Source organism: Lutjanus erythropterus, chromosome 15, assembly GCF_056507025.1.
Source record: "Lutjanus erythropterus isolate fLutEry1 chromosome 15, fLutEry1.hap2, whole genome shotgun sequence".
Classification (NCBI taxonomy): Eukaryota; Metazoa; Chordata; class Actinopteri; order Lutjaniformes; family Lutjanidae; genus Lutjanus; species Lutjanus erythropterus.
Window position 1 is genome coordinate 29,918,338 of NC_139331.1, and position 24,735 is coordinate 29,943,072.

General features: G+C 40.0%; 2 protein-coding genes across 2 annotated transcripts in view; both read left to right on the forward strand.

Moving 5' to 3' along the window:
• igf2r (insulin-like growth factor 2 receptor) overlaps positions 1–10,437 on the forward strand; it is a 56,033-nt gene extending 45,596 nt beyond the window's left edge. The window contains exons 38-51 of the mRNA XM_084737998.1: positions 436–585; positions 1,300–1,458; positions 1,583–1,793; positions 3,266–3,418; positions 3,945–4,179; positions 4,971–5,107; positions 5,337–5,454; positions 6,695–6,841; positions 7,010–7,194; positions 7,408–7,594; positions 7,722–7,865; positions 8,007–8,076; positions 8,761–9,045; positions 9,126–10,437. Coding sequence (XP_084594124.1) covers positions 436–585; positions 1,300–1,458; positions 1,583–1,793; positions 3,266–3,418; positions 3,945–4,179; positions 4,971–5,107; positions 5,337–5,454; positions 6,695–6,841; positions 7,010–7,194; positions 7,408–7,594; positions 7,722–7,865; positions 8,007–8,076; positions 8,761–9,045; positions 9,126–9,284 — 2,340 coding nt within the window. The 3' untranslated portion in view covers positions 9,285–10,437. The remainder of the gene's footprint in view (positions 1–435; positions 586–1,299; positions 1,459–1,582; positions 1,794–3,265; positions 3,419–3,944; positions 4,180–4,970; positions 5,108–5,336; positions 5,455–6,694; positions 6,842–7,009; positions 7,195–7,407; positions 7,595–7,721; positions 7,866–8,006; positions 8,077–8,760; positions 9,046–9,125) is intronic.
• Positions 10,438–17,018: 6,581 nt separating this feature from the next.
• On the forward strand, positions 17,019–22,884 carry LOC146314629 (solute carrier family 22 member 2-like). Its single transcript, XM_084738121.1, has 11 exons — positions 17,019–17,876; positions 19,129–19,232; positions 19,367–19,521; positions 19,631–19,799; positions 19,902–20,016; positions 20,108–20,208; positions 20,324–20,538; positions 20,646–20,754; positions 21,523–21,635; positions 22,050–22,149; positions 22,622–22,884. The coding sequence occupies exons 1-11, from the start codon at positions 17,475–17,477 to the stop codon at positions 22,713–22,715; spliced, it is 1,677 nt and encodes a 558-aa protein (XP_084594247.1). The 5' UTR covers positions 17,019–17,474; the 3' UTR covers positions 22,716–22,884.
• The last annotated feature ends 1,851 nt before the right edge of the window (positions 22,885–24,735 follow it).

The window sequence follows — 24,735 nt, forward strand, 5'->3', positions numbered from 1 at the left end:
TTTACATAAAAACCCAGCGCATTTCCCTGAATTATCCTCCAGGAAGGTCTGCTTCTGTTACTGGGATAGAAAATATTAATCCCAAGGACCAGCGTTCTGGTCTAATTTGAGTTAAATCTTTCCTTAATTTTTTTCTTTAGGGTCATTTTGATTCTCAGGATGAAAACTTGTGTATGGAGTTTCACTTAATAAAAACAGTGTGTTATGATGAGTGAGTTAGAGTGTTTATTGTCCAATCAGAAACAAGTGACCCACTCGGAGCTGCTGTTTCAAATTGGAGGAAAATCATGGTGGAAACACAACTGTATTAAAAAAAAAAGCTTCTTGTCTGTCTTTTTTTTCTTTATCTGATTTATTTTTCTTCCTGTCTCTTTCAATAATTTTGCCTTCATCCTGTTATCTCTTTTTAATTTTCCCCTGTTCTGTCTCTTGAAGGACATCGGGCGGACGACCAGCGGCCCGCAGATCAATCCTGCAACTGGGGAAGTGTCCATCACTTACAGCAGCTCCACAAAGTGCGCGTCTGATCCTGCACAGAACTACACTTCGACCATCATCTTTACCTGCCAGAGAGGCCTGGAGCTGGTCAGTCAGTGATGACAATACTGTTATTTTTTCTTAAAGAAACCTGAAATAAGATAAACTTTATTGATCCCACACTGGAGACGTTTACAGCAGCTCATGGATCGAAGGTAGACATGGGAAAAATAACTGATAAATAGAAATACAAATAATCAAGAATAAAAATAAAATAAAGTATAAAAAATAACAATGAATAATATAGAATAAAAATAAAAAACTCTATGCAAGAAGTATATAGATTATATATACCTTTCATGTTTTTTTTTTTTTTTTACAGATATCTAAATAATTGTACAGTATAATAGCATGTTGTAATACACGTTGTATAGTATTTTACTAAGAGAAAAATATAATATTGCCTTGTAAAATGGATAATTGCATATAGATGCAAATTGACAGGATGGTTTCATGCATAAATAGATTTATTTCATAGTGTAAATATAAATATACAGTATTTTTTGCAGGATAATTGCAAGTTAAAGATATGAAGGATATATGGTATGTACACTTAGACACTGATATGTGTTAAAAAGTATATAGTGTACAATATGATACAAATATAAAAAAGGATAATTGCACAGTATACATATGAATGAATAATATGAATAAATTTGAAATGCACAGCATGAAAATGTATAACATATATAATAATTTGCATGTATTGTGAGTGTACACAGTAGTGTGGTAGCATAATGTGCATAATGTCTGTATATCCAGGGTTCTCCACAAATGCTGAAGCTGCAGGGATGTGTCTATTTGTTTGAGTGGGCGACCCCTGTAGTCTGTTCAGACACCACCCACACCTTCGGCTGCAATCTCACCGACTCCAAGCTCCAGTTCACCTTTGACCTGTCGACCCTGTCCGGCGAAGTCCAGGTGAGCTCCGTAAGACAACAACATCTCGTCTTACAGATACTGAACACTTTTAAATATTGTGGTTTGTTTTACATTTCACCACAGCTGCAATGTTTTTGTCTAAAGTGAAGTTTCTGTCTGTCAGGTTCCAGCGGGAACCAGCACGTACCACATCAATGTCTGTGGCTCAGTGGCCGAGCCGATCTGTAAGAAGAGCGCAGTGTGCCGGGTGTCTGGTTCTGGTTCAGAGAAGTCAGCGTCATCGTTTGGCATCAACAGTGCTATGACAATGGACTTCAAACATGATGAGCAGGCCGTGCTGATGCAGTATGGTGGAGGAGATCCCTGCCCACCAGGTATCTCAGCTACAATGAGCTTAACTTATTTACAACCTCCTCAAGAGACTTATAATCAGGCTTTGGCTTAAAGGGACTGTTCACCCCAAAGTCAATATGGCATATTTTCCCTCTGGCCTTTAATGGTATCTATCTATCTAGATAGTTTTGGAGATATCGGCCATAGAGATGTCTGCCTTCTCTTGAATACAATAGGTCTGAATTACACTCGGCTTCTGATGCTCAAAGCACCAAATAATACATTTGAAAAATTCAACACTAGTGTCTCTTTCCAGAAATCATGACACAGTCACTTAAGATAATTCACAGACCTTGTTGTGAGCAGTTTCATGTAAGAATTATTTTCTTTCTAGTAAAAAGAGAATAGTTCTGGTAGGTTCTGTTCCTGAAAGAAAACAGTTCCTGCATGAAAGTGTGAATTATCTTGAGATTTGTAGAGGGGAAAGTTGGTCAAAAATCTACTTGCCAAGTAGTAGTAGGCAAGCGAGAAATTCAAAACAAAAAGTTGAACCCAGAATAATGTTTATTTGGGTATAATCACCTGAAAATGTGTTTTCATCACCTTAGAAAGTGTCATTTATATGTACAGAAGAAGTGGATCCTCTTCCACAGAGTCTGAGAGGTTCTTTTTAGTCTTTCACAACCTTCATACCCACTGTAGTTTCTCCTACATGCTTGGAAGGGGAGGGTGAGGTGAGTGGTATTCAGTTGGTTTCAATCAGACTCACCTATAGATGCCACTAAATGTTACACACTGGTCCTTTAAAAACAAGGGCTCGTTCTCCATACTTTAGCAGCTCAAGTCAGTTGGATTTAATTCTTTGACAAACACCTGGATTTTTAAGTTCTTTAAAAGCTTTTAATACAAAACCTGCAAAGTGCAGCTTATTCAGAGTTAGCTGGAGATTTCTTAGGTTTGACCCCATTTATAAACTAATTTTTACATTCAAACGAATTATTTTCTCAAAGGTAAGATAAAATATTGGGAGAGTTATTTTAAATGAGATGAAACCCAATTCACTCAACTAAAAGTTTTTATTAATAGGCCAGTGGAGCCAAAAACCACATGAGTTCAGGTCAGGGTTTAGGGTTTTCACAAGTTACACAAAGTAACTTCATCAAAAATAAAAATGAGAATTACCAGGAACATTTTAGATTATTTAGCAATATTTAAGTGTGGATTACTGAGGTCACACTTGAGGATCAGAGCCCAGGATACCTCCTGCTTTTAATTCACCCTGAAATGTCTGACTGGACCTTTTATTTAAGAAGAAAAGGTTAAAGTCTGATTCTGTATTTGATTGTATTTGTGAGTTAGCATAAATGTGTTTTTCTGATTACATTTACTGTTTTGCAATCATGTAGACATTAGCAGTCTTGATTCCCAGGAGGAAACTGGAGCATCATAATTAGCAAAGATCATTATTTTTTGGAAAGCAAGTAGTTCATGTGTTTGTTTGTGTGTTTTTTAGTGACAGATAAGGGTGAGGCGTGTGTGTTCCCCTTCACTCACATGAAGAAGACGTACACAGAGTGCACAAATGTGGGGATGACAGATGGCAGGAAGTGGTGCTCCACCACTGGTGACTACGATACAGACAGACAGTGGGGATTCTGCACTGAAGGTGACAGCTTTTCTGCAGGAAAGATGAAGCACATGAACAGACAGGCAGGAGATGTGATGTCCGGTCACTGAGATCACAACTGTTACAGACTGAAGCTGTGAGATCTGAAGCAGGCAGACAGAAAAGTAGACAGAAGAAATGGCTTTTTCAGAAATAAGCTAAGTTGAAAAATGTTGAATATCCAAGCAAATATCTATTTAAAACCAAAAAAAAGTATGTTACCTCCACTCAGAGTTGTTAAACTGTTTAGGAGGATTTGAGGAAAATGTATTTTTGTTGTTTATTTCTCTTGTGTTGATTCTGGAACCGCTGCAAGTGGGTGTGCATTTACTTTTAAAAATTCACATGAAACACTCTTCACTTCAGCATAAATTACATCAATGCAATCAGAAAAAAAGTTAAATCTAAGTAAATGGTGATTTACTTAGTTTGAAAAAAAAATTGTGTTGCATTTTATTACCAGCCATTGTTTCTCTCTTTTCTGAAAACAACCCCCCCCCCCCATGTCTTTTTTTCTCTCTTCCAGCCTCTGGTAAGCGTCAGTCCTCCATATTGTTCACCTGCGACCAGTCCGCGGGCCACGGCTCTCCACAGCTGCTCTCAGAGACGGCGGGTTGTTCGGCCACGTTTCAGTGGCGGACCAACGCCGTCTGTCCCCCGAGGAAGATGGAGTGTAAGCTGGTCAGCCGGCATCAGACCTTCGACCTCCGAACCCTGTCCTCCCTCACAGAGCCGTGGAAGTTCAGCCACCGAGGAGATTCGTAAGTCAGGCTTCAGTCCTTGTTTGCATGTCGAACACATTCTTATAATGTAAATGATAAAGTGGGTCTGTTATGCTTTCCCAGCTACAGTTGGCAGCAGTTAACAGTTACTTTGGCAACAAAATATGTATATGTGCATCAAGAAACTCTGAGTTATTTTATCCAGAAAATATGATCCAGTTTATCTAAAATAAGTGAATAAACTTGACCGTAGCTTAGCTGTCAGTACACCGCTCACATGCAGTGGGTGCTGCCCCTCGTAGGCCTCGGGAAGTTGGCCAATCAGAAGACAGTTTGCTTTTAGGGAGCCTCCTCTCGATTATCACGGCTTCTTTCCGTCAGAGGATGAACAGAGGGGGGCTGCATAAATAAGGAATTTCTTGAACTGAATTTGAAACGTTGCCATTTTTAAAACAGCTTTTACAGCTTTTATGAGCCAAATTCCATCACATCGATGTGTATGAGCCAGCTGTTGTGCCTAATTGAGCTAGAAATGTAATAAATAAATAGTCCAGTGCTCATGATGATTTTATCTGGAGGTGGTATCATGTTGGCTGTGCTCCACCTTTAGTTGAAGAATTAAGGGGACTGGCAGGTCTAAATCTATGCAGGATAAAATGAAATAATTTCCTCTGCTTCACAGTAGATACAAGAAAAAGAAGAAATACTTCTTTGCATAAGTCGTATTGGTGAAAGAATTCGCAAATATTTCTGCAAGGCCACCTGAAGCACTTCAGCCTTCATTTAATAAGTCTTGAGTTCATTCATACTGTTTTTTTTTATCTCCTCAGGTATTTCATCAACCTGTGTCAGAGCATCCACGGTGGATTACCAGGTTGTCCAGAAGGAGCAACTGTGTGCCGACGCTCAGCAGCAGGAAAGACTCAGGTCCTCGGCCGAGTTTACACTCAGAAAATGAGCTACACCGGTGGGTCATCAAGTCTTATACATCTCAGCGTGCTTTGCTTTTTGAGAACCAATGATATCTGCATTTTTTTTTTTTTCATTATTGTTCCACAGTGAAGTAATTAAAAATGGACACAGAATTAAAGTGAAAACAGTGCTGTCTTTGAGGCAAACGGAATCAGATAAAAATCAGTTTGCTGTTACCGGTGACTCTCATTCTCACTGGTGTGTGTTGAATTTGTGCATTATAGGTGTAAAGATCAGTGTCACTTACTCAGCGGGAGACAACGTCTGTGGTAACGGTGTGGAGGCCACGACTGAGATCCAGCTGAGCTGTGGCTCCACCGTGGGACATCCAGCGCTCATCAGGTAACACGCACACCCCAATAAAATCATCTGGTTTTAAAAAAGATCTTTTTTTTTCAATAAGTTTTAAATGTTTTGCTCCGCAAGAAATTAAATAAAAGCTTAGAGATAGTATTTTCACATGAAGACAAATTGAATAGTAAACCAAATGAGGCCAACAGTTCATGTGAGGAAGAATAAGTTAAACAAAGCAAACAACAGACTGAATTATTCTACATTGTTAAAATCTGCAGGTTTGCATCTGCTGTTGTGTCACAAACGTGATGCTGCCAATAACACTCATTTACTCTTACGTTCAGCGTGACTAACTGCTGGTTAATGACAGAACAGAGTGTTTGTATTTATAGTTAAACTTTTCCTGGTTACAACATCATTTGAGGAGTATTGTAAAACATTTCTTATTTCTCAGCAGACTTAAAGGGTTTTGATTATTTGTAGTGGGGTTATGTGAGATACTCATCCATAGTCGGTGTTTTACTTACAGTAGATGATGGTCAGGTTTCTGTAAAATATGCTTTTTTTAAAGGTTATTTACTTTACTAAACACGATAGAACTCATTTTGTTTTGTCCCTTAATCTTTAATTTGTCATCTGAGATAATTTGACTTAATCTGCACAAAAGATTCAGTAGTAAATCCTGTTCTCTGTTCTCCCCTCCATAACATAGAACCATATTTGGGACATGAGATCTTTTGGGATAGAAAGCAGGTTCAACAGTAGTGAAAGTCCACGTGAAAGTGGTATACATCCCCTGAAAACTGTATGTGACGGGTCTGGCATCATCACACATGAATGCAGTTGGGCTCACTAGAGTCTCAGCTTCCCAGTCATACCTAATTTATTACATTCCAATACTGTTTAGGGACCCCAGTATGCAGAAATATTCAAATAAAATGAAAATAACACATTTGTACTCAAAACAGTGTGGGATTAGCACAAGTGGGCATCCCTGTAAAGGTGAGACACTTCGGTACTCATAGAACCCATTTTCATTCAGATATCTTGAGACGTAAAGGGACTCCTTTAAAACTGGTCCTGCCACTTTTTCCCTCACCAAAATTTAGCCTAGTTTCCTAAAATGCGACAGCCTCTGAAAGAGAGTTATGTCTACAGGGATGTGAACGTTCTTGTGGAGTTGAAGAGGGTTTAAATTGGTCCTAGCAGTCTTAAATGTGGCTTTCTGAAATATTCAGTCTGCAACCAAAGACTTGACATGTCTGTCTGTGTCTGTGTGTGTGGGCAGTGTTGATCAGGCTTCATGCAAGTTTGTGATTGGCTGGGAGACTCGGTCGGCGTGTGCGGTGAAGCAGCGTGAGGTTGTAATAAACAATGGGACGATAGAGGTCCCTGACACCGGAGTCAGCCTCAGTCTGGGAGAGGTCTACTTCAGGTAACACAAGCACACTGTGCCTTAATCCCGCCTCCACTACACACTAATTCATGTTGCTTTGTTGCAAAAACATGATTAATTTAACTACAGAAGTCTGAAGAACTTGTATTTTCTACCTCTGATTGTTTGTCTGTTTAACATTTGCTTTTACCCTCCTTCTCCTCTCAGCCACCATCAGGCATCTGGAGACATCCGTCCCAACGGCGACCGCTACATCTACCACATCCAGCTGTCCGGCATCACCGACAACTCCCTGTCCAGCTGTGTCGGTGCCAACATCTGCCAGGTCAAACTGAACGCGACCTACAGACGCCAGATTGGCTACTCCAGCAAAGCCAAGTACTACATTAAAGGTAATTCACTACTAGATCTAGTGCACCATAATATGATTTGTTGGTCAGAACATCTCTGCTGAACAGTAATCTTTAATTTAAAATGGTATTTTGACACATTTCACCTGTAGCAAATATTGCACCTGTGATTTGAAAATTACAGTAGACCATATTGCAGTTTCAATAAAATTTCAAATAAATTTTCATCCTGCAACCACTGTGCTTTTCCATCAGGAGGAAACCTGGATGTGATGGTGCCCTCTCAGTCAACATGTGGGCGGGAAAAGTCCAAAATGGTGTCATCCACCATCATGTTCCACTGTAACCCCACAGCAGGCGTTGGCATCCCCGAGTTTATGCTGGAGACAGATGAATGCCAGTATCTGTTTGTGTGGCACACCGACGCTGTGTGTGGTCTCACGTGAGGAAACACTTTTACACTTCTCTCGTGGCCATAAGCCACCTGGAGCTCAATTTTTACTCCAGAAAAGTAGATTTAAGACACATCTAATATGTGAAATAAAGCTTTCTTCTAAATTGCCTTGCAGAACTGTTAAGACAAAGTCAGTCGATGATGACAGCAGTGAGAGTCTTTCCAGGCGGAGCCAGATGGTGGGAGTGATGCTGACTGTCCTATTGGTGGGTTTGACCCTCTGTCTGCTGGGGCTTCTGCTCCACAAGAGAGAGAGGAGGTGAGACCACGACCGTCCAACAAATGCAGAAGAAACTTTTATATATATATGTATTTTAGCAGGACATTTTTCTTGACTTGTTGATAGAACCTTGTTGAATTTTTATGCACGCTTTTCTGTCTTGCTCTCGTCTCTAAACAGAGAGCTGGTGATCCAGAAAGTTGCTGGCTGCTGCAGGAGAGGAAACCAAGTCTCCTATAAATATTCCAAGGTAGGCTGTTAGTTCTAATGAATGAATTGCAGTCAACAAAAAACATAAAATGAGAAGTGCTCACTGACACAGTTTGTAACATTTGAGAGAAATGTGCTTTTTGTGTGCACTGAAAAAGTCTTAGCTCTTTTACTTCAACTTGAGAAAAATGAGAACGAAAATTAAAGTCTTTCATTTATATATTTTTGTTGATATAATTTTAAATTTTTTGGAGACTCAGAATTCAGTCCTCCAGCTAATCGCCCTTTTCCAGCCAACTACTTTATTAATTGGAATTTTTACTTTTAAAGGAAGCTGCCTCTGATTCCAGTGGGACATATTGCCTCTCTGTATCTTTTCATCCAATCTTAGACCAACATTATGAAAGTAAAAGGGAAAGTTTCACTCCAGACACTGCAGAATTTATGCAGCTGTTTAGTTCATGTCGTCATTCGCATGGTTTTGATTTGTCTCGTGCATCTGCACACCTTTGTAATTATGTCATACAGGTGGCTCATAGATTTGTCTCTCAAAATTTGAAATATGGCAGTGAGTCAATCACTTCTTCAGCTACTTTTAAAAACACGTATTTGTAAATATCTGGTGAGGCACAGAATAGAAATACAGACCAAGTTATGTGTCCTTCATACAGTAAAACAGACTCACAAAGTATAATTTCAGTTTAAACTTGCTTAAAATCCTCAGGTCAACATGGATGAAGAAGGGGGTGAAGAGGAGATGGAGTGGCTGATGGAGGAGCTCGAAGCCCCTCCCACATCCTCCTCCTCATCCTCCCACCGGGGCAGAAGTAACCATGGCAATGGTCACATCACGACCAAGCCGGTGAACACAGACGGCCTGCGCTCGTTCTCGTTGGATGACCAGGACGACGACAGCGAGGACGAGGTGCTGAGCGTGCCGGGGGTGCGAGTGGTCAAATCCTCCGGACTCTCCAGGCAGTCTGTGGCCCATCGCAGCGCCTTCCTTCAGGTTAGTGTCAGTGTCTCCAACATCTGTCCAGGTGTTACTGTTACCTGTGCCTGAAGCCTCATGGACGTCTTTGATTTCAGGAGGAGAGTGACGAGGACCTGGTCGGCCTCCTGGAAGACTCAGACAGGAAGAGGAAGAGCAGCAGACCTCGCTCCTCAGGCCTTAACCACGGTAACAACACGGCAGCCAACAGGAAACGGGACGAGGATGACAGTGACGAGGACCTCCTCAGGGTGTGATGTCACTTCCTCCCTCCCGCTCCCTCCAATCTGAACTCTACTCTCTCAGTGAATGTCTCCATCATAGCAACAACGATGAAATACCAACAACATGAAAGCAGAAACCGTTCCTCTGTTTTGGGATCATTTTGTTTTTGTTGGACTGCACCTTTACTTGGCCTACTCAGACTCTATCCAGTCCACTGTCTACAGATGTTAGCACATGATTTCTTATTTATTGATAGCTGATTATTTAAAGTGTTCTGCAGAGTGTTTTTTGATCTGCGTCCTATTTTCTCAGATTTTCTGTCATAATAATGAAATTAAATAATGAAATTGCTTCACTAAAGTTACTTCAGTCTTGCCACATTTATCTAATACAGGCCAAACAGGCCAGTTGAGACTGTTTGCACCTGGTATTAACATGCGTCCTTGGTGATCCAATCACACGTGGGCAGCTCTGAGCGAATCAATTCACACCTCTCGACCGGTGTCCACTGGTGATCTCATCTCGCCTCCTTGCTTTATATGTAATTTCCACTTGCAAAGCCCAGATGCCTTCTTTTTTGGGATCCAACCAATACTGGATTTTTGGGGCTGATGTCCACAACGAAATCAGGGGGTAAAAAAATTCCAATATTAATGTATTGGCCAATAAGTCAACAATCCCTCAAATGTGGTCATCAAAAAGCAGGACATTTTACAGTTTAACAGTAAACTTTATTTCCCAACATGACATCAGGTCACTAAAACAGTAAACTTAAACTGTTATTTTTAATAATTATAAATAACTATAGATTAAAAAAAACACAGATACAAAATAAATAAATATATTTTCATGTAAACTCGTGCTGTGCAACAGATTTCTCTGAGGGGACAATAAAGAAACCTAATTAACCTTAAATTAAGAAAAATAGCCAAATATATTTAAAATGCTGCCTACAAAACTAAAAAAGCCAAAAAACTGCCAAAAAAAAGTTTGCATATCGGACAGTATGTATCCCAATACCGATATCGGCCGATACAGCTGCGCTTGGCCAGTATTGCATGACCAAATGTAAGTGTGTGTTCATCCCAGCAGAAGTAGCCAACACACTGGGACAAAAGGACACGTTTTTTTTGCACAAAGGAAGTAACAATTTAATGTGCAACATTTGCCATATTTAAAAGAAGACAAACGATAAATGACAAGAATTAGCTGTAGCCATTTTGCAAAGGTTATGAAGTTTCTCCGCGTTCAATGAAATAGTAGAATTTCTCCATGGAATCATTCTGCAGTTACTAGTTCACAAACATCTGTGAGGTAAGAGAGACCAAACACCTAATTTGCGTTACAGTAAACCAAATGTTGTATTTACCCTCCCTTGCATGCCTCCCAGGACACGTTCTTGCACGCACTCCTGAAAAAATGTGGTCTGAGCGATCGGATCTCAATCCATCTCGGGTGCGTTCGAACGTTTACTTAAAGCTGTCCGCTTGGATCAACCAAGACGAATGTTAATACCAGGAGTGAACAGGGCCTCAAAATCAACCCCAGAGGCACAGAAAGCGTCTTTTTCTCAGCGTGTTGTCTCTGCAATAAGGCATGTCAGTGAAAAGATGTAAATTTAAATTATATGATGTCTTTCTTTTCTTCTAGAGTTTTGAAATTAAGCTGTGCCATTGCTTTAGCACTTTATTGTAGCATCGATTAACGGACATCTGCATGCCTTATTGCAGACAGTGAGAGGAAAGACTTTGGTTGCCTTTAGAGTTGATTCTTTTTCTTGTCCACTGGCTCATTAGGACTGTATTTGATAGCTGTGGTGAGATGTGCATTTACGTAGCTGAAAGTGAAACAATTCAGCAGATTTTTTTGAGAGAAAAACAGCAGCTATCAAAGAAAGTAAAGGGGAGCCTGGTTCAGTCCCCTGGATGTAGACAGTGAAGGTGTCGGCTTGTTGTTTCTAAAGGGAATGAAGTCTTTTCTTGCTGTTTACAGTTGCTAATAAGAGCAGATCTTTTCTCTTTCTTTCCCCTTGAAAAGAAAGCGTGATGCCTTCCTGATGATGAAATTACTTTGCATTTTCATCGATGAATCATGTCCGGCGACAGATTTGATTTTTGTCTTGTTTTGATCAGAGACATTGTACATAGATGATAATGGTCTATAATATGGACGTTTTGTTTGTTTGTTTGTTTGTTTGTTGTCCTCACCGGTGAATTGCTCACACATTTGTTTTTATGATTATTTAAATGGTTGTCTGAGCTGATTATCTGTACGAATCTTTGTTCTGTGCGAAAAAAGAGGTGGCCTTACGTGTGAATGGACGGTCAACGAGGACGCGGGTTGAAAGCGATATGTTAGTTTAGGTTGTGTTGAAGCCCCCCCCCTCCCCCTCCCCCTCCCGCCAAAGCCATATTTCTACAGCCACTGGCACTAATGTATGGAAAGTTGGGAATTGGTTTTCCGCTTGCACGCTCTCTTACATTGAAGGCTCAGTTTTGGTATTCAGGTCTGTGATTGTCAATGTTGCTGCATCAAAAGTGAGATTTTATCTCGGCAAAGCCAAGTTTTTTGTGGTGCCGAAGTCAGCCCTTTTTCGCCAAATGCATGTAAGAAAGAAGTGAAGCATAAACGTCTGAAGAACGCAGGCAGTTGACTTACTTTTAACATATTTTCTGCTTAACAATGAAAGTAGTGTTTTCACAAAGGATGTCAGTAACGATGAGATACAGGGCAGACGTATTTCAGTTTAAAAAATGTTCACACTCCGACTGCAGTGTTCCCATATAATAGGGATATGAGAAAGCCCACACAGTATGAACAGAAGTATTTGGATGCCGTCCCACATTCAAGCTCCTTTCTTTGATTCTAGCCAAACAAGTTGTTGTGTAGTTGGTGGTGATTTTTTTTTTTATTTTTTATTTTTTATCATTTTATTCTTTTGGGTTTACTGAATTAGTTTGCAGACTTTAGGAATTTGCAAACTCACAAATAGCTGATTTTTTTACACAATATAATTCTCCATGGTTTCCTGAAACTTTCACCAAACATGGTGGACCCGTCTGTGTTCAGAATATTATGTTTTTTAAATCTGCAACTAACAGTTATTTTCATTACAGTGTAGAACGTCAGAAAGAATTTGAAAAGTGCCCATCACAAGTTTCCTTCACTCCAAGGTAACGACTGAACATCAGTCCAAAACCCAACTTAAAGCTGCCATATGAAACATATCCACATTAAAATATCTAAAAACACTAGACATATGTTATTTATTTTGTTAAGCTGTGTTTGTATATTATCCCAAATGTGTCCAGCAGCGTTCAAACAGAGGAAATCATAATTTTTTTCAAGTTAACTGTGCGTGTCCTGCTAACTGTAGCTAGCCAGCTGCTAATTGCTTCAGAGAATGTGAGAGACCCTCTTAGCGGCTGAATTTACATATTGTTCATTTAAACTGAGTTGGAAATTTATTTTGTCATGATTAAGTAACTGATTTTCCAATAGTTTAGCAATTTAAAATAGAGGTAGTGAAAATAATCTTAACTGAAGGTCCCTTTTCTGAAGTTTTTAACTTCTTCTGACAGCAGATTCGGCTTCTGACAATTGTTGTCAATTCGTTTTTTTGACAACTAAACCGTGTCTATCTGCTGATGACGGCTGTGAGATGAGGTTGAACGCTCGGGAAAACTGTAATAAGTCGGCCTCGCGTTCAGAGTTTCCTTTGTTAAAGTATTCGGTTCAGTTTTGAGGAGCTGCTGTCATTCAAGCTGAAACGTTTAGTCAGTTATCATGTTAGTCAGCAACAGCTTTTTATTGACAGTTAATCTTTTGAGTTGATTATCAAGAAAAAAAATCCAAATATTCTTTAGTTTCTTTACTTTGAACTGTAGCCTGTTGTTTGGTCAAAACAAGCAGTTTGAAAACATCACCTTGGTCTCCGGGAATCTGTGAGAGTTTTTCACTATTTGTTCTTCTAGACATATCTGATTAATGAAAGAAGTAATCAATAGATCAAGTAATAATGAAAATAATTATTAGTTGCAGACCTGCTACTAATACTTACTACGGGTGTTATTCTCACATGGTCAAACAAACTGAAAGAAGAAACAGATGGATTAAACCACTCCAAATAAACTTCCAGTGAACGCATCACCTTTGGAGAGCACTTGTAGGTTTGTTTCTTGTTTGTTTGTTTTTTAATATATATTTTGTATTGATTTGCAATCACAAGTATAGTGCACTTACACAGATTGTGAGTATTTATTGCAGTATGTACACTGATTACATGGTCTGCAGTATGAAGGGAAATGACGGTAGAAGAGCTTTTGGGATTTCTCAGTATTCAGTCCACAGAAACTAAAGTTATCAACAAAACAGGTGATGTCCTTGCTAAACTCTCTTATCAATCATTAAAGAAGTTTCACCATTCAGGGTATTTCTAAGACTTTGTACACTGCATTTGTTAAAGACGTTTTTGTAAGATGCCACCAAAAAAAAAAAATCACAAAAGGATTTCAAAAAAAAAAAACACCTTGAGCTGGAATTAGCATCAGAAACATCGGTATTTTATATGGAGGAGTTTAGGATGTGCCCTCATAATTAAGAAATAGAAAACATCTCCCTTTGCTGTGGGTTCTCAGTAACTCATTTTCCTGTGTTATTATCTCTCAGATCACGACTTAAAATGTAACTTTTCAGAAACATTTTTTGACATTTTTTGAGTGAAACTGTTAAGAAGAATTGAAAGTTTGTTCATATCTTGCTCTAAAATCTCACTTGTTATGCAAACTGTTAATTTTGGAAAGTTTTTGTTGGATAACCATATCATTAAATTACTGATCTGAAATTAAAGGTAGACAAAAACTTTGTTGAGAGCATAAAAATAGAGGTGATAGTACATAGTAGATGGGGCAAGTTTCCAAAGAACAATTACACATGGGTCCAGTGAAATGTCTAAAATCCATCTTTATTATTGAAATATCATTTCAGAAGCAGAAGTTCTGAAATCGAGCCTGTTGTTGGCAGACTTTACACACTTTGTTACGTTTAATTTGTTCTTGTGGACCTCAGCTGTTTACTTTAGATTCCTGACCCTGTTAGGAGGAGGTTTGAGCCGGGATAAAAAAAAATAAGCATCTTTGTACTCGACTCATCTCTGCTGAGGAGACGTAGCAGCTCTCCTCATTTCAGAGAAGCAGATGGAACCGTTCGGTATGTGAAGTCCTTTTCCATCGTCGCATTAATGTCTGTTTCTGCTGTATTTAGCACCAAAGTTTGTGTGTGGCTCATCTGCATGGTACTGTACTGAACCTTCTCTTTCCTGTGAAGATAATGACTGGACGTTCTTGTGCTTTTTTCGTCTACGCTCGAGCAGAGAACCGCTTTGGGGTTAAACGAAACTAATTCAGCCTACGAAATCAGACAAACAAGCTTGGAGAACATTGTGACTAAAAGAAGCACAAGAAATTTTCTGTGATGATTCGGTACTATGGGGGATCATTATTATGTTTTAGTTGGTGTAAGTTATGTTGTCTGATATGTTTTTCAGCTCTTTGCCTGTTTTCCTATTTAAAAAAAACATTGATGTAAAAAATATTGCATTATTTGAATAAATAAGATCCGCTGTTTATCAACGTTGTGGTTTAATCAGAAACATAAATCAAAAAAATGAAGACCTGACTTTGACTTAAAAGTACAGTTGAATGATGAGACATGACTTGGACTTGTGTGGAATGAACTGGACTTGTTCCTAATGACTTGAGACTTGACTTGTCTCGAGAGATATGACTTCAACTTATATTGAAGGGTGATACTTTGATCTGACCTGCTTTGAAGGATTTAAGACTTAAGTTGGACGTATTTTGGACTACTTGAAAATTGCCTTTGTCTGGAGTGACTTGAGACTAGACTTAGACTTGTCTCAAAGGACTTGAGACATGACTTGGATGCATCTTGAAGACTTCAGATTTGATTTGGACTTTTATGAAATTACTTGCAACTTGACTTGGATCTTTCTCAACAACTTTAGACTGTCTAAAAGTACTCGTGGCTTGTTGGACTTATTGAACAACACAAAAGTTGACCTCTCTTGAATGACACACAGTTTAGCTGGCTTGACTTAAATGACTTGAATTGGACCTGAGACTAGACTTGGACTTATTTAAATGACTTTCTGAGCCTTAAATTTAGTTTGACTTGTTCGGAATGACTCAACTCACTCCAAAAGACTCAAAGACGGACCAGGATCAAGACCAGATCCCATGAAGACAGCCAGCCAGCCAGTACGGACTGTACCTGGGACTTCAATGGACTTGTCTTTACCGTGTTCACGAGTCCATGTGAACAACGTCTGAAGTGGAAATTCTCTGGAATCTCCCAGGTTCACCTGTTATGACCAGTTTGGTGGGTTTTCCACAAATGGAGTTAATTTTTTGGAGGATAGGAAGTTAATGTATTGCCATTTCAGTTTTTCCCAACGGCCTCGTCTTTTCATCATGCTTTCCCCAAGTCATGTTCCACACCCGCTAGCTTGCTAAATTGTTAGCCTTGGTCTCTTCTAGATCAACCATTCTCACCCATTGGGGCTCAGAGCGCCGCCTTGTGGGCCCCGGAGGCAGTGGTGCAGCCAAATATTTGGATTAAAATTACATTTTCTTTTTGTAATTTTGCAAAAATAGTTATTTTGATATCAAAATATTGTCAATAATTCACACAAATAAAAAACACCAAATTAAAATGACTGGTTTCAATGACAGGAAGAGACAAATAGCTAGCTAACATTCATGACAGAAGATGGATCACTTGTGAAAGGAAAACGTGATGTGAGAGACCAGCTCCAAAGCGTGTTATAAGGACATATGACCCTGAATACATTAAATTTGGATTCATAATGTTAGCTAGTGATGCTGAGCCAAAAGCACATTGTGTTGAATGTGGTAAAATCCCGTCACAGCCCAGTTTGTTTTTTCTCCTTTTTTGTCATGTTGTATTTTTTCTCAGTTAATTAAAATGGTGGTCCTAGAATTTTTTTAAGAACTACAAGTGGGCCTTCAGTTACAAAAGGCTGAGTAACCTTGCTCTACATGGTTGTCTAGAAGAAGACTTGTTTCTTCAATGTCCACATTGTACAAACACGCAAAAAAAAGTGTTTTATTATGTGGCAATGCTTTGGTTGAATATGTTCTTGCATTTATATAATTTAAAAACCCATTCAACCACTCGCACATCGATGGAACAGCGATCGAGGGCAGTTTGGGGTTCAATATCTTGCCAAAGGCCACTTCGACATGTGGACTGAAGGAGCCGAGGATTGAGCTGCCAATCTTCTGACTGGTGGACGACCTCCAGAGACAAATGCAGAGACAAAAAAACACTAATCTAAGGTGAAAGAAAGATCACGGTTTGGGTTGAAATGATTACTCTCGCAAAATCTTCCATGGGTCTGCGGTCTGGGCTTCCCACCTCGTGCGTATCGTGTTCAGGACTTCTCATGTCGTGACCACAAGCTCACGAGTTCCAGTTAAAGGCAGCGTGCATGTGCTTCATATTATACACATGTTTGGTTAATAAAGCAGTGATGGTGGCTCCACTTCCTCTAAAAGGAAAAGTCCCCCAACTTTCTGACACTAAAAGTTTGAAGAAATACAAACCTGAGCAAAACTTATTACATACTGATCACAAACTACCTTCTACCTTCTAATTTAAGTGATTATATTGCATCTGTTGACTGATGTTTTTTTTTAAAACAGGTGCTGTGTTTATGTTTTTCTGTCAGATCTTTATGTCTAACTGACTTCCCGTAGCTATGATTAAATGTTAACTGATTGACAGCGATACTGTCTGTGTGCACATGTGCATGAGCTGCAGAAACAGGCTGCACACTCAGGCCCATGTGTCCATGTTGATGCATTTATGATAATAAACCCATGTGCAGCCCATGGAGGATTTCGGCCAGGTTAAAGTGGCACACGCTCGGTCTGACGTCTGAAAAATGTGATAGCAAACGTGTTGTTGTGCTTCACTGCACCAGCGTAAAGCATCGACGTCTTTCTGGGGACCTTTGCTCCTGCTGGTTCTCTTAAAAAGCCAAAGCACAGATGTCTCAGTGGTCAGTCTGCAGAGGGAGGATCAGCAGACACAGTGGAAAGGCTGTAGACACTGAGATTTAAATTTGTCAGTAGTTTTTTGCAGTTGTGAGGGAAAAAAAAAACAACACCTCTACAACCATGACCACTTTTGACGACATCCTCGAAGAAGCCGGGAAGTTCGGCCGCAGTCAGAAGAGAATCTTCGCCCTGCTGTGTATGGTGTCCATGCCCTGGGCCGGTGTGTACGTTGGCATTGTGTTCCAGGGTTTCACCCCAGATCACTGGTGTCGGGACTCCGCGGTGGTGGACAGGAGGCAGGCGTGCGGCTGGAGCCTGGTGGACAGTCGCAGGCTGACGGTGCCGCTGGTCAACAGCTCTGGAGTTGTGCAGCAGAGCACCTGTGAGCAGTACGAGGTGGACTGGAACGCCACATCGCTCACCTGTGACACTCAGGAACTGGACCTCAGCAGAATCCCCACAACTGGCTGCAAAGAGGGCTGGGAATACGACTACGAGGGAAGACAGTCCTTTGTTACCGAGGTGAGTAACGGGGAAAGAGTAAAATACAATCTTATCTATTTGGGGGCTACTGAAACTCAAGAAGTCAGAAATAAAATTCAATAAGATGCAGCTTGGAAAAACATGAATAAAAAAATATAGCAACAGGCCGTTATTAAAGGGATAGTTTGCATTACTCACAGTAGATGATGGTCAACACTCCTCCAGTTTGGAGAGGCAGCAGAAGTACAGGAAGCAAAGCATAATATGCAACATTTTCTTAAAAACAAAAACATAGTATAGACTCATATAAACATAGTCCCTTGTGTGGTGTCGGCTGTATCTGCAGAGACTCTGCCTGCTGCCTGTACTTCCTTATTTTCTCATTATTTTTGCTGAGCTCGGGACATTTTACCGACCCAAAACGTCTACATTTGATGTCCATGGAATGAGACTCAATAATCAAATATCTTTCTGGGGCGTTAACACTTCATAAATAATCATCATTAACAGACAGTGCTGGGAAAATTGCTCAACAAGTATAATTAGTTACTTTTTATTATTACTCCTTTAAAAAGGAATAATTTTAATTTACTTATTACTTGGTATTAAAACTAATTTCTTGTTATATGACTTTTGTGCCGATGTCGTTTGCGCCCCAGAGTTGAACTGCTGATCCAGTGAACTGTTAACACTCGGACAGCTTTTTTTTTCTTTTGTTGTTGTTGCTGTCCAGATGTTGGCTGTCGACCTCTCTGAGTGTGGCCTTCAAATTAGATTAATCACCACAGATTCTCTCCTGTGGAGGAGACAAACAAACTCAAAATAATGACAATACTTGTGGGAAGCAATGCCTCTCTCCATCTCTCTCGTCGTTCATTCAGCTTTTTGGCGAGCAGCCGACGTGACGTGACCCACCCTGACCTGCTGCACGCACATGTCATTATAAGATACTGTAGCTTACAGGTGAAAAAAGTTACCTAGATTAGTAACTGTAATATTATTACTGTTTCTGTCACCCCCTTACACTACTCTTTGCTTGAAAAAGTTAATTTTACAGTAATATACTACTGAGTATTTTTTATTTATTTTATTGTTTGTTATCAATGAAATAACTATTAACTAAAGTTTAATTAACTATCACTAAACCAGTGGTTAAAGATGGTTGTTATAAAGTGTTACCTCATTTGGAGAAAGTTTTACCATCTTTTTTTTTTTTTTTTTTTTTGAGGTTCAGAAATAATATAATAAGAGAAATGAATGTTATGATTGATTTGTTTGTGTGTTGGTCCAGTTTGACCTGGTGTGTCAAGATGCGTGGCTGGTGGACATGTACCAAGCCACTCTGAACGTCGGCTTCCTGGTTGGAAGTATCGCCATTGGCTACCTGGCTGACAGGTAAGTCTGTGATTGACTGGTTAGTCTGGTTTTATTGCTGGCGTGATGACAGTGCAGATTCACCGTTTTATTTGGTTAAACTGATTACTGACTGATGTTGTCTCTGTCTGCCTTGGGTCTTCTTCTGTCTTCAGGTTTGGCAGGAAAATGAGCTTCCTGATGTCCAACCTGCTGAACGGGATCGCAGGAATCCTGGTGGCCGTGGCTCCAAACTACGTGTCTTTACTGGTTTTCAGGACGCTCTACGGGTTCGGAGTGAAGGGAGGCTGGGTGGCCGGATACGTGCTGAGTAAGAACAACATTTCATCTCACAGCTGCGATTTAGAGAAACACCCCCCCCCCCCCCTTTGTCCTGTCACATCTGGAGCATTAATCGACATATTGAACTTCTCTCTCAGTCACAGAGATCGTGGGGGTGGAGTTCAGACGCACAGTGGGAGTCATCTATCAGATGTTCTTCAGTGTCGGCATCCTCATCCTCCCTCTGCTCGCCTACTTCATCACAGACTGGCGTTGGCTGCAGGTCGTCATCACCGTCCCCTACATCCTCTTCCTGTCCTACTACTGGTGAGAGACGCTGGTTACGCTTTGATTTTTATGCTTTGCTGAAGTATTTTTCTGCTGCTTTTATTTAAGTAGGAGAGCTTCATGAAAGTTTTGTATTTGCAGGTTTATCCCAGAATCTCCAAGATGGCTCCTTTCTCAGAACAAGAAGGCCAAGGCCGTGGAGATCACTGAGAACATGGCCAAAGAGAACAAGATGACTCTGTCCAAGAACATCGAGGTACAGCCGCTGGTTTGACACGAAGTATTAGAGGTAATACACCTTTTTGTATGTTAGCAACATTACTCAGAGTGTATGTTTGGTCCTGCAGACTCTGACAGATGATAACGCAGACTCCAGCACCGCCTCCTTCATGGACCTGATCAGAACTCCAAAAATGAGAAAACACACTTTCATTCTCAGCTACAACTGGTGAGTATGACTTCTTTTTTGTTATTAGAAGTGATTATTTATATGCTACTTGGATTGTTTTTTGTTTTTTTTTGTATAAGTAGCACACGTACAACTCTCCCTCTGTCTCGTCCAGGTTCACCAGCGCTGTGGTCTACCAGGGTCTGATCATGAGGCTGGGAATTCTGGGAGGAAATGTCTACATCGACTTCCTCATCTCTGGCCTGGTGGAGTTCCCCGCCGCCTTCCTCATCCTCTTCACCATCGAACGCATCGGCCGACGCATTCCCTTCGCCTCCGCCAACATCGTAGCTGGAGCCTCCTGCTTCATCACCGCCTTCATTCCTGACAGTGAGTCTGCAGACGTGGACCAAGCCACTCAGATGTCATCAGATATTATAATTTCTTGATTCTCTAAAACAAACATTTTCTTTGTACGCTCTTCTCTGCCCTTGCAGGCATGTTCTGGTTTAAGACGGTGGTGGCCTGCATCGGTCGGCTGGGTATCACCATGGCCTTTGAGATGGTGGTGTTCGTGAACACTGAGCTCTACCCAACATTTGTCAGGTAAAATGGACAAACGCTCTTAGCTGTTTGTTTGGGAGGGATGCACTCGCAATTTGCTGCTATCATGCAACATTCATGCTAAAAGTTAGCAAGTTAAAAAAAAAACATTTCTGCAACAAGCTATTTTAGCTACTGTACTACTTGGTATTTTAGCATGTGTACATCAGCATGTTAATGTTGGCGTTTAGTTCAAAGAAAATCTGAGTAATGAGTTGAACTTTCCAAACTGAGATTTCCTGAAAAGGCCCTGTCCACTGGTTACACCCTCAGGCCAACCTTTAAACTTTTTGCTGCACTAGAATAGGAAAGTTTTAAGTTTTCTCTGCAAGCATACGAGTTGGGATGACTTTAAGTTTATTCAATAGAATAATAAAAATGATAAATGCATCTCTTGAGTGTCAGAGGAGCTACCTGAGACTGTATGTGTGCAAGATTTGCAAGGATTTCTTGGCAAAACATGGCGGAAATGCAATATATTTATTCATAAGTATGTTTTCCTAAGTATATAGTCACCTGAAAATAAGAATAGCGTTTTTGTTATCTTAGAATAAGCTGTTTATGTCTACAGAGGGCGCAGGTCCTCTTGTGTTGAGGCCGCCACGTTGCATCGTCATGTTTTATCAGAGTTTCGTGGCCAGTGCAGGTTCTCCTACATGCTTGGAGAGCAGGATGAAGCAAGCAGTATTACTTTTGTTGCAATCTAGAACCTCTAAAGTATACAGAGAGAAATAAAGTATAAATAGTAATCAGTTGTTCTTCTCTGTACAGGAACCTGGGAGTGTCGGTGTGTTCGACTCTGTGTGACGTTGGAGGAATCGTAGCTCCGTTCCTGCTCTACAGACTGGCCGTCATCTGGCTGGAGCTGCCACTCATCATCTTTGGTGGGTTTGACATGAAACACGTTGATGTTATTCAGTGTGATTTACACTTCCTGAGGATGATATCATCTCCCATGTCCATCTTAAAGAAATACCAATAAATCCACTTAAAAGCATAGAGAATCATCACATTACAGTGACAATGTTTTATTCATCCATGAGTAGACTGCAGACAGGAACGACTAGTAGCTGATTCGGCATATTTTGAAAGGCACCGGTTCCCAAAATGTAACTAAATATGAGCCAGAAAAACACAGACTCATAAAAGGATACCAGTTCTGTTATTAACATGTTCCCAGATAAGCCAAAACATTTTTACTTACTCCATTTTCAAACAAAAGCCAAATTTTACACCGGGCTCATTAAAAGAGCTAATGTGTTATTGAAGTTAAGAAAATGTCGGACTGTGTGTTTTAGGCTCTCTGGCTTTCCTGGCTGGTGGTTTGGTGCTGCTGCTTCCTGAGACCAGGGGGGTGCCGCTGCCCGACACCATCGACGACATCGAGTTCCCAGAAAAGTGAGTTTCTGAATCCAGGCAGCATATAAAGAAATTAAAAGGTTCTTCATTAGACACATTTTGGCACAATCCATGCTGTGTATTTGTCTTTCTGTCTAGTGTAAGTATATATTTGTGTGTATATACACATTCTGGGTGCAGTTTCTTACATATTATGTTGATGATGCTGTCATATTTTTCTTAAAGATATATATGTTCAATCTGGGATGCAACTAAGGATTATTTTCATTATTGACTAACATACAGGTTATTTTCTTGATTAACTGTATTGTCGACAAAATGTAATATTGAAAAATGCCTGAATCTTTTTTGTAACAGAACAAAATTCAAACATATTCCGTTTATTATCATGTTCGACAAAGAAAAGCAGCAAATCCTCACATTTGAGCAGCGAGAACCAACAACATTTGTTCTTAAAAATGAATGAAATGATACTTCAATGTGCATCATGTCATTTTTTGTGTGTTTTCAGGGCAAAGGAGAAAGTTGCACTGAAGAACCAGCAGATGATCAATCTGCTGCCCGACAAAGACGTATCGACCAACAAAGAACCGGCGATGGTTTGATCTCGTTCTGTGGCCAAAGTATTTATTTATGTTGTTTAACAGTGCTGCTTGTGGATATATCAGGTACCTCTTTTGATTTTTGTTTTTGACTGTGAAGACAGCTCTGTCAAACGTCTCTCTGTTTGTCTGAAACTCTTATCACCTACAAAGAATTTAGTGATTAGATTAAACTGCTGTTTGTTTGTTTGTTAAGCTCTGGTGTTAGAATTTAAATATGTTTTGATTAAAACGGTTAGTTGAAAGAGAGTGGTGCGGGAACTCATGTGCCATGAGTTATTATATTGTTATAAATATTATAGAATTATATTATTAAATTATTAAAGAATTTTCTTTTAACACAACTTGGACTCTGTGTTTTTGTTAAAAATCCCTGGTTTAACATCAGACACTTTTCAAGCAGCTACTTTGTCAGAAAGAGCAAACAAACCCTTATCTCCAGCAGTGTGTGTGTGTGTGTGTGTGTGTGTGTGTGTGTGTGTGTGTGTGTGTGTGTGTGTGTGTGTCCGCAGCAAATCTCTCACACTGGTGCACGCATTAGCCTAATATCTTTTGTGCACATTTATGACTGTGTGCTCAAGAATCTCTGGTGGTTGCAGTGATTCACAATTTTCAAAAAACCTTGCAAATAACATTTTATTGACTGTTCTGTTCTTTTAATTATGCTAAACTGCTATGCTAAAAAACAAGGCTGACTTGGTCTGTCGCAGGCCACCTTCATGCCTCAAAAACTAACCTTGATAGAAAAATTGTTTCATCTTAAAACGGAGCATCTGTAGATTAATTCCATACCCAATATGTTATGATCGTCCATGTATTAAATTAAGGGTTTTTGTAGGTAACTGGACTTGTTTAGGTTCTTTAAGATGTTTCGCCACTGATCTAAGAGGCTTTTTTCAATTCTAACTGACCATTTTTGTTAAACTGGAACGACCATCCTTCTTCTTATAGGCTGGAATATTTCCAATTAGTACAAATCAAAATATGGATGAGAGGCTCTGATCGGTTATGAACTGAAGACAAGATTGTATGCCATAACATGTTTACCCACATGAAGGCGCTATTACACAAGGAAACTACATTATACAAGTGAAAATCTAACCTGTACTTCACTTGAGTGAGCCTTTTTTCCGAGCTCGCTGCTGCCAGGCTCTGAAACTCCTTCAATAACAAACCAGGTTACACAAACACTCTGATATGCAACAGGTCTGCTGCCTGTCTTACGTTCATGTTCCTGAATACGCTTAATGTCTAATCGTCCATGCTGCATGTTTTAGATCTTGGAACAGTTATTGACTGACTGAAGCAAACTGTGAAACTGTGTTTGAAGAAACCTGTTGCCACATTGACAAAACCATGATGTAACACATTTTTCATCTACAGTAACTACATCTGCATTTTTAACAGCATAATGGTAAAGAAGGTTCTGAGGGTAGTTTGTGGCTGAGGCAGGACCTCTCTGTGCAGAATTTCATGTTCTCTTTGTGTCCATGTGGGTTTTCTACAGGTACTCCAGCCCCCCCCCCCCCCAGTCCAAAGACATGCAGCATAGCTGCGATGGGCTCCAGCCCCCCCGTGACCCCGCAAGGATAAGCCGTTACGGATGATGGATGGACGGATGAAAATAAAAGTGGACATAAGCAACTCCCTTGTGGAACACCGTCAGATGTTCTGCCATATTCTTTTGGAATATCCAGGAAAATGTCTTTTCTAATTTGTGAGAATTTGAAAAAAAATCTGCGTAACTAGGTTGATTTTTTCAGTTAGTTGTTGGAAGTTGGCAAATGTATTATTAATGTATAAATCAGCATCTGGTCTGCTGGAGGGCACATATTGTGCATTATGATTTATATTGTATTCTAAGCAGCAGTATCAAAATAAAAGTACTGCATACAGTCTGAGAGCTAAATCTGCGTGTCTGTGCTGGGGGAACTCAGGGAGGTAGGAAAACAGCTACAGTGGCACTTGGCCATATTGTGATTTTGATGATATTTTGATTAATTGTCCAGGCCTACTCTGCACT